The 8,941-nt window shown below is 58.5% G+C and overlaps 1 protein-coding gene across 4 annotated transcripts; it reads right to left on the bottom strand.

The window, feature by feature from the left end:
* On the bottom strand, positions 1 to 8,566 carry GBGT1 (globoside alpha-1,3-N-acetylgalactosaminyltransferase 1 (FORS blood group)). 4 transcript variants are annotated; one of them, XM_055400038.2, is made up of 7 exons: positions 8,436 to 8,566; positions 7,173 to 7,361; positions 6,528 to 6,593; positions 3,086 to 3,133; positions 2,969 to 3,004; positions 2,120 to 2,254; positions 1 to 1,181 (listed from the first exon to the last, which is right to left on the bottom strand). In XM_055400038.2, the coding sequence occupies exons 2-7, from the start codon at positions 7,256 to 7,258 to the stop codon at positions 494 to 496; spliced, it is 1,059 nt and encodes a 352-aa protein (XP_055256013.2). In that variant the 5' UTR covers positions 7,259 to 7,361; positions 8,436 to 8,566; the 3' UTR covers positions 1 to 493. The 4 variants fall into 4 exon arrangements, with proteins under 4 accessions (XP_055256013.2, XP_088697171.1, XP_055256014.2 ...); XM_088841045.1 differs by having other exon boundaries at positions 1 to 1,178; XM_055400039.2 differs by having other exon boundaries at positions 7,173 to 7,272; positions 8,436 to 8,558.
* Between the last annotated feature and the right edge of the window lie 375 nt (positions 8,567 to 8,941).

Below are 8,941 nucleotides of genomic sequence, written 5' to 3'. Positions count from 1 at the left end.
TTAGGGCCTAGCACATGATACTTTTATTAAACGCTGCCCAAACTCTCTTACAGAAGAGGCGCTTGGCGCCGGGGACTGTCCACCTTGAGTGAGGCAGGGACATGAAACCAGAGGGCCTAGAAGGCTCCCTCTGGGTCCTGAGTGAAGAACTGGCTCCGGAGGCTGGTGGGGACACAGCAGGGACCCCTGCAGCCAGAGAAAAGGGGGGTGTGGATGCCTTTCCTACAAGTGTTAGGCCACCTCTGGCCTTCCTTCCTTGGGCCTTGGACAGTGTGCTCTTTGCGTCCTCCTGCACGTGGACACCACTCTTCGCAGTGGACAGAGCCCTTTCCAGGCCCGTCTTCCTGCTGGATTCCACCAGCAGAGGTGGAGGTTAGACGGCACAGGGCTGGTCCCACCTCAGGCTTGAGGAGTGAGGCCCCGGTGCCCGGAGGCTCTGGTGAGCCAGGCACTAGCTGGCGTTCCCCCATCTGCAGCAGCCCCACCTCTGCTGTCAGCTCCGCAGCCAGGCGGTGTCCTTGTTCAGGGTGGAGAAGCGAATCAGCTTCAGGCTGGGGGGCTGCGGCTTCCTGTCGTCCCAGAGGTACTCGGGGGACAGCACCTTGGAGGGCTTGTGCGAGAGGAAGCGGCGGTTCAAGTGGCTCTCCTCCTGCCAGGTTGCCATGATGCCGTTGGCCTTGTCTGCCAGGATGCCCATGTGGCAGCCCCTGGTGAACTCGTACACCCTGGCCACCCGCCCCCCAAAGACTGCCCCACCATAGTAGAAGTCCCCCTCGCCGTCCGCCACGAAGGCGGTGGAGACAGGCCGGCGCTCGTAGGGGAACTGGTGGCGGGGGACGGTGAAGTAGCCCGGGTGGATGGCGGCCACGAGGTCCCCCAAAGTCTCGGGGCCCCACGGGTTCCGGAACACCATGTCCACGTCCAGGCAGAAGAGGTAGTCCACCTCCCGGTGCGCCCTCTCGGCAATGTGCACGCTGATGGCCTCCATCCGGCGCATGGAGGCCTCCTCCCACTGGGAGGGCCTGGGGACTGGGATGACACTGACGGAGCGACCGGGGCCCAGCGGGACCTGAGGAATAGCCTGGGGGTCGTGAGTGAAGATGTAGTAGCGCACGCGGTACCCCTGCATGAAGAATCGCTCGGCCGACTCCAGGAAGTGCTGGACGAACTGGGTGTACCTGCTGGAAAGGACCCCGTCGTGCACCATAGCCTCTGCAGGGCCACTGCCTGGTCCCCGCTCCATGCGGGCACACCCCACGGGGCCCAGGCCTAGGCTGGGGTCCCCCTCCCAGCTTCCCATCTCAAGAAGTCACTCAGGTCTGCCCATCTGTCAAGATCCCCTGATCACAGAACCAACCGCTAGGGACCGTCCTAATAATGATAACTTGATGATATTCACAGGCTGCATGCCCTGACTTTTCCTGAGCACTAGTGTTCTAAGGAATTACCTCCTGGCCTCACAAACTCCTGGGAAAGCAGGGACCACACTCCCGCTTTACAGACAAGGACACTGAGGTTGAGAGAGAAAAAAGTAGCTGAGAATTGAGTAAGTGGCTGCACATCACGGGGAAGTGAGTGGTGCTGGGTGCTGACTGGGCTGGGGGAGAGGGGGCCCCTGACTCCAGGTGGGCCATCCATTACCTTTAGTAAGTCCATTACCTCTCAGGAGTCCCAGAAAGGAAAGGCCAGGTGGGGTAAGGGAGGAAGGGGGAACACAGGGGGTGTCCAGAGAGCAGGCAGGCCCGGGGGCAGAGGAGAGAGGGTCCCCAGGGCAGGGCCAGCTCTCTCCTGACCTGCCTGTGGCCTGACCATGGACCCTCCATTTCTGGGGGCTTGCCATTCCTTTCCACCTGCCTGGATGGTTCAGGGGAAGCAGACGGGGTGAGGTGGCAAGGTGTCTCCTGACAAAGGCTCCTGCTGCTCCCTCATTGGGGCTGCCCCCGCTCCCCGCCTGCACGCCAGGCCCAGACCGCCTCCTTCCTCCAGGAAGCCCGCTTCCACCGTCACACTCTGCTCTGTCGCTTCCCACCTGGCACAGCCTCCCTGGTGCCCAGGCAGGGTCCTGTCTCTCCCCAACCCCCACCCCACCGCCCTGCTCCCAGCCCCGCCCCCTACTCACTTTCCCACGGCAAATGCTGTAAGCCCGATGGTCAGGTTCAGCGGCTGGTAGATGTGATGCAGAAGCTCGGCGTTAAAGGTTCCCTCGGAGACGATGGGCGCCAGCCAGGGTGTGAGTGTCAGTAGCTCTGTGGGCCTGGCGGCAGAGGAGGCCGAGGGGGGTGAGACCCTCCCTTGGGAAAAGCCTCCGTCTCATCTTGGTCCTGCCTCCCGCGCTGTGTGACCCGGGGCAGCTTCATCCCTGTCTCTGGGCCACCGTATCCTCAAGTGGGGATGATAATAGCTCCTTCCCAGTGAGGGCAAGAGGACCAGGAGTTACTGCACGTCCAGTGTCTAGAGGAGCCTGGCACTTCTGGTGTCCGCTAAGGGCCTCAGAGATGGGGCTTATCACCATCACCATTAACAATGGGTCGAGCACTAAAGGCACGGCGTTCTGTGGGTTTTTTTGGTTTGCTTGTTTGTTTTTGGCTGCGTCACCTGGCTTGCAGAATCTTAGTTCCCTGACCAGGAAGTGAGTCAGGGTCCTTGGGAGTGAAAGCTCAGAGTCCTAACCACTGGGGCTCCCAGGAATCGCCGCTCTGCGTTTTGCCAGCCTCATCTCATCTGGTCCTCTGCCCTGTCGAGTGGGCGTCACTGACCAGCCACCTGTACAGAAGCTCCGAGGAGCTGGGTAACCCACCCAAGATTACACAGCTAGTGTCACAGCTGCACTGGAGCCCAGGTCCCAAGGTACCTGGACCCCGAGGTCAGCTGACCCCTCCAGCACCCCAGCTTCTGAATCAGAGCTTTGCCCCTGACACCCACCCCCTCGAGTCTCTCCATCCTGCACCCAGGCTCTAATAACACCTACTTTTGCTCCAGCAGCTTGGGCTGAGGGTACCGTGACCTGAAACCAAGAAGGGCGAGTGGTCAAAGGGATGGCAGCCCCGCCCCGGGGCCACAGAGGGCGAAAGGTCAGGCTGCTTACTGTGCCACGGGCCGGGACGGCTCCTCCTCGTACTGAAGCTTCATGTTGCTGGTGGGAGAGGCGAGACAGGGCCATCGGTGTCGTTAGTAGAGACGCTCAGCAGGGATGGATGAACCGGGGACGAAACGCCCCCATGGGACAGGCATCCCCCTCCCAGGCTCCCTGGCCCCTCCTCCACGGCTCTGCCTGCTCTCCGGGGGCTGGGCTCCTACAGAGGCCATCCGTCCAGGGTCCCCGTGTGGCAGGGTGGTGCTTCAACCTGGAGCCATTTGTCTCCACGCTCTTTTGTGGCTCCGGAAGAGCCTGGGCACTGTGGAGAAGCTTTGAGCAGCTGCAAAGTGAGCCCAGTTCTGCCTCTTTGTAGCCTGGGAGCTCAGACAGACAAGGCTGCAGGTGAGGCGCCTCCGGCTCGAGAGACCCGGGGCTGGACATCCGACTCCTCGGGGTTTTGTCCCCTCTCCCTTAAAATGGGGACAATAACAGAGTCACTCCTCAGGGCGGAAGTGAGGCCTGGAGACGGGAAAGGCCTGCTCTGACCCAGGGAGCCGGTCAGAGCCGGTTCCAGCAGAGGCCTGAGGTTGCCTGTGAGGCTCGGACCACCCGAGGAGGGTGCCTGCGTTCACCTGGGTCTCTTCACTCTATCGCCCACGGTGGGCTGGCTTAAGCTTCCTGGGGCTGCCCTGGTGCATTCCGTCTGCGCTTTGTGTGTGTGGTAAGACATGCAAGACAAAGATTTGCCACCTTAACCATCTGAAAGCGCAGAGCTCTGGGGCATTAGGCGCCCTCACGCTGCCGTGCGAGCATCACCTCCACCCATCTCCAGAACTCGTTCATCGTCCCCAAACTGAAACTATCTCCCTGAGATACTACCTCTCCATCCCTTCTCCCAACCCCTGGTAACTATTATGCTTACTTCCGTCTCTGTAAAAAAATCTTCTTCTTTTTTTTAAAAAATAAGATCTCTATTCATTTCGGCCACGCCATGTGGTGTGCACGATCTTAGTTCCCCGACTTGGAATCGAACCTGTGCCCCCTGCATTGGGAGTATGAAGTCTCAACCATTGAACCACCAGAAGTCCCATTTCTCTATACTAGAGATGTCTTATAAACGAAACTTTACAGTATTTGTCCTATAGTGATTAGCCTATACTCTGGAAGATATGTATTTTTTAAAGTTGATCCATCAACTTGGCCCTCTGCCTTAGTTTCACACAAACAAGCACATTTCAGGTCCTGCTCAGAAAGTGACGGGACTTTGAGAGGCTGGTCAGAAACGAGAAGGGGAAAGGGGCCCTCGTCCCGCACTTCCCTGGCCATTGGGGTCTCCCTTCACCTCCCCAGCCCCGACACACTCCGCTCTGGCCATGTTAAAGAGTCAGACATGAGAACACCGAAGCACAGATGAGCCAGAGCCAAAATAAAGAAAGGAACTCCACGTTTCCAGACCTCTGAAGGTACTAAAGTTGAAAGAAGAAATCCAAATGAACAGAGAGGAAGGTGTGACCATTTAAAACTATCAAAAAATCTCCAACTGTAATCTGTTTAAAAAACTCAGAACCTGAAGATAGACTGCAAATAATTTTTAAAAAACTGCAAATAATTAAAAAAAAAGCAGTGAGTACTTTCAGCCAAAGGTGCTGATAGAGGACCCGCCAACAGGCCAAGGCGGGCAGGTGGTGGAGCAGGCGGGTCACCAAAGAGGAAATTCAGTAAATGGGAAGGTGTGGGGAGATGAGGGCCCGCAGGAATCAAAGGAGTGAAATTTAAACCACAGCGCGTTTCCCATCTCTCAAATCAGCAAGGTGGTTTGGTTTTTGTTTTTCATGACACCTAATACTTGCAGCACCAGCCCAGGTGCAGTGCAGCTGCTGGGGGTGGGGGAGGGTGGGGAGGTGCATCTGTGTGTTTGCCAGGGTCCCCCTGGAGAGCTTCCAGGTGGTGTCAGGTCGTGTAAGTGGTAAAGAACTTGCCTGCCAGCGCAGGAGACACAAGAGATGCAGGATGGATCCCTGGGTCCAAACAAAAACCCTCGTGTCCTACTGGCCTAAATCACTCTGACTCAGGGTCAGGAAGATCCCCTAGAGGAGGAAATGGCAACCCACTCCAGTATTCTTGCCTGGGAAATCCCACGGGCAGAGGAGTCTGGCTGGCTACGGTCCATGGGGTCACGAAGAGTCGGAAGCGGCTGAAGCGACTAAGCAGGCACCCTGGAGAGCAGCCTGAGGAGATGGATGAAGACCCTGGCCATGTCCGTTGGCCCAGGAACGTACCAAATAAAAGGATTTTTAAGATGGAAAAAGCTGGGACTTCCCTGGTGGCTTATACAGTGGCTTATACTCCGTGCTCCCAAAGCAGGGACCTGGGATTCAGTCCCTGGTCAGGGAACTAGATCCCATGTGCCACCCACAACTAAAGATCCTGCATGCTGAGATGAAGACGGGAGGTCCTGTGTGCTGCAACTAAGACCCAGCATAGGCAAATAAATTAATTTCTTAAAAAAGATGAAGAAAGCTTTATATCCAAAGTTGCTCGTTACGAACTAATTTAGAATGCTGGTAAACTAGAAACAACCCAAATGCCCCACAGTTGTTGGTGGAAAAAGGAGAGGGTTTAAGAATTAGGGCCCAGCCCCTGGGTGGAGTAAAATGATGGTGACCAGATGCTGAAAAATAAAGCATATTCTGGGGAAATAGGATAAGAATTGCAAAAACATTCTGGTCACAACTATTTTCAACAGCAAGCGTACTTTCTGCTTTGAGAACAATCTGAATAGGAAGTGCAGCAATCAACAAGCTGACATGGAATCAGAGTGATTCGGGCCAGTGGACACAAGGGGGCTTTTGTTTTCTTTTGTCTTTTCTGTTGTCCTGCCTAATTCACTACATTCTGTTTCTAATAGTGAAACACACCTTACTGTTAATTAGTAGTCTATGATCCAGATTTTAAACTTTCCTTTCGGTGTCATGGAAACCAGAAGACCACGGGGCCAAATGCCACCTTGAGACTGTCCCAAATCATCTTTATCACTCTGAACTGTCCAATGTCAGACCTGTTATCTGAGGGAGACTGGCCATGTGTGCATTTGTCCTTCGAATTCACAGAGAGCACGACATGGAGCAAAAAGGTCAACTCCTGAAAGCATTCTTTCCTGAGCACCTCCTGTACACCAAGCGCAGCACCTAGATATTTACCGGCATCATCACACCCCAAGCTCTATCGTCCCATTTTACAGATACGGCAAGTGAGGCTCCAAGCTATGCAACATGCTCCAAGTCACACCGTGGAGAGGGCACTGCAAGGATACCCGAAGACGGAAACAGGGACTTCCACATTCGTGGCTCAGAGTCACAAGTTTAGGACCGAAGAACCTACAGAGTGACCTGAAAAGCCTTCCCATCTTCCCTATTCCGGAGGCCCCTAATTCTGCCTGCCCCATACTTACAAGATCTCTGGGCAGGGGAGATAATAGGGGATGTAGGAGACCAGCAGCCAGTCCTCGACATACACCCTGGGAAGGAAATACATGTGTTGACGTGATTTTGAAGCTGAGGCTGAGAAATCAGGTTGGTGCATGTTAGTGGAAATGCAGGTCCCCAGTGGCACACCTGGGGTCCTCCCCCCACCCTCCACCTATCAGTGCTTGGGTCTGGCTGACCTCAGAGGACAAAGCCTCCTGGCCTTCTGCAGTGAGTCATTATACAGCTATGCAGCCATTCACTCCTGGGGCAGGAATATTCTTGACACCAGTCCCACAAGGGATTGGTGGTGTGGGGGAAGCCCCAGAGCTTTGTGGAAAGGACCCACAGGGTGAATTCTGGAGCAGAAACAGGAGTTCCTCATTAACATGGCTAGAAGAATAGTCCAGGCAGAGGCAAGAGTTAAGTGTAGAGGCCAGGGGGTCAGTGCAAAGGAAAACCCATAAGACAGGCTGGTTCAGTCTTACTGGGGCTAGGGGGGAGGGACAGGTGTGCCTGGAGAGGACGGTGGGACCTGGAAATCCTGGGAAGGGGTCCAGGTTTGGGGGTTGAAATGCTGAGAGAGAGAGGAGTCTGGGGTGGGGACAGAGGGCTGCAAGGGGCATGCTCACCACAGAGAGCAGAGGGTGATGCCCAGCAGCAGGCAGAATCCCAGGCCCAGGGCCAGTCTCGGGCAGTGCATCGCTGGGGGCGGCATCTGAGCCTGGGCACCTGCAGAGACCGAGTGGGTCTTGTTGAATTGTCCCACCTCTCTCAGGAGTGTCAGGCTCAGAGTCTGGGTCTCCGGGGTCGGAAAACACCTGCAAAAGGATGCTCCTTATCCACAGGACACTGACCCCCCCTTTTTTTTTGCTGCTCTGCCCTCCCCTGGGCACCACCATCAAGGGGAATGTGGAGTCCAAGTGTTGCCCTGTCCAGCTGGACTCCAGGCCCAGATCTGGCAGTTCCAGGGGACAGAGGGTCAGGATTCAGCCTAAGCCTATGCTGTGCCTTGGGAGAGGCACTGGGCCCGAAAGGTGACGGGCCGCACCACCCTGCCTTGGCTCACAGGTCTCCCTCTTGAACCTTCCATGATGAGTCGGCTTTCCTAGCTACTAGGGCCAGAGCACTTGGAGGATTCTGGGGGAAACAGCCGGGTCGCCAGAAATGCAGCCCGAAGCCGGCACCGCAGGGGCACACGCGGCCTGGGGAAGGGGGTTGCTGGGCAGAGATGGGCGGCGGCGATCTCCCTGGCCGGGGGTGGGGGCCAGGGGTGGCAGCCGAGCGTTCCATCGGGAGGCAGAGCTCTCCCGGGAGCGCGTTTCACCTCTCCCCTGCTCGGCGCCAGCCTTGGGCAAGGCACTCTCCTCCCCGGTCCATCACAGCCTGGTGCTGGGGGCGGGGTGGGGTGGTCCTCCTCAGCTACAGAGGGGCGGGGGACAAGACGCAGTACGCGCCGCTCGGGACACGAGGGGAGGGCTGTAACAGCACTCGGCCCAGCCCGGCCACAGGGAGCGCGGGACCCCCTAAGCCCGCCCGAGGTCAGATCGGGGTCCCCGGGTAGGAGCTTCGGGGCTTTGGCCCCGCTCGCTCCGTGGCCTCTGGCGAGCCCGCTGGCGCTCTCGCTGCCCCTGCGGACCTCGGCTTCCCCACCCGGGCTCGGGGCGCCGGCTCCTCCGAAGGCTCCACCTGACGCGTCGGCTCCGCTAGATCGTGGGCCGCGCCGCCGACGCAGAGCCCGGCCGGCGCTCCGGCCGCCCCCGCCGATGACCTGCACCCCGGAGCCCGGGGCCCGCGCGCGCGCGCGCCTCCACTTCCGCCGGCCACTGCGGGCCCCAGCCGGACCCGTGCCGCGGCGGACGGAGCGCGACGGCCCCTGCCGCCTGCAGACTCACCCCTCGCGGCCGGACCGAGGTGGGGACGGACGGAGGGGCGCAGCTGGGCCCGGAAATCGGGCAGGCGGCTGGCCCGGGCGCCTCAGGTCGCGCGGCGGGTGGGGCCGGACGCAGCCGGCGGGCGGGGCCGGGCCGGGCTCGCGGGGGGCGGGGAAAGGGCCTCGCGCCCCACCCACCGGCCGATGCTCCTCCCACCCGGCCTCGACCCGCCCACCAGCTGCAGCCCCGCCCCCTAGAGGTCCCCCTGGGGCTCTGCACTCTGCGGGCCACGTGGCCCACGCCTCCAAGGCGGAAGACCCGTCTTCGGGGAGAGGAGCGTGGGTCAGCGAACTCCGGGAAGGGGGGCGCGGTGCGCGCTTGAGAAGACAGGGGTTCGATCTGGGGAGAAAACTATTGTTTTTAGAAGAGCGTTGAAACAGTCACTGGAAGGGAAAACCAGAAGGACGTCGTCCTTACTTTCTGGCTTGGGATCATCACTCTTGCTTAGGAACCCTGAGCTTGGCACA

Source organism: Moschus berezovskii, chromosome 11 (genome assembly GCF_049115385.1).
Source record: "Moschus berezovskii isolate FMDL1 chromosome 11, NW_MosBer_1.0, whole genome shotgun sequence".
Classification (NCBI taxonomy): domain Eukaryota; kingdom Metazoa; phylum Chordata; class Mammalia; order Artiodactyla; family Moschidae; genus Moschus; species Moschus berezovskii.
The sequence above is the reverse complement of the archived record's forward strand: the minus strand, read 5'-3'. Positions and strand labels throughout refer to the sequence as shown.

Excerpts from the sequence above, each read along its gene's own strand:
- GBGT1 (XM_055400038.2), bottom strand. The coding sequence starts at position 7,258 with ATGCCGCCCCCAGCGATGCACTGCCCGAGACTGGCCCTGGGCCTGGGA. Across the intron at positions 6,594-7,172 it reads ATCACCCTCTGCTCTCTGTG|GGTGTATGTCGAGGACTGGC; the intron begins GTGAGCATGCCC and ends TTTCCTTCCCAG. Across the intron at positions 1,182-2,119 it reads ACAGCATTTGCCGTGGGAAA|CAGGTACACCCAGTTCGTCC; the intron begins GTGAGTAGGGGG and ends GGTCCTTTCCAG.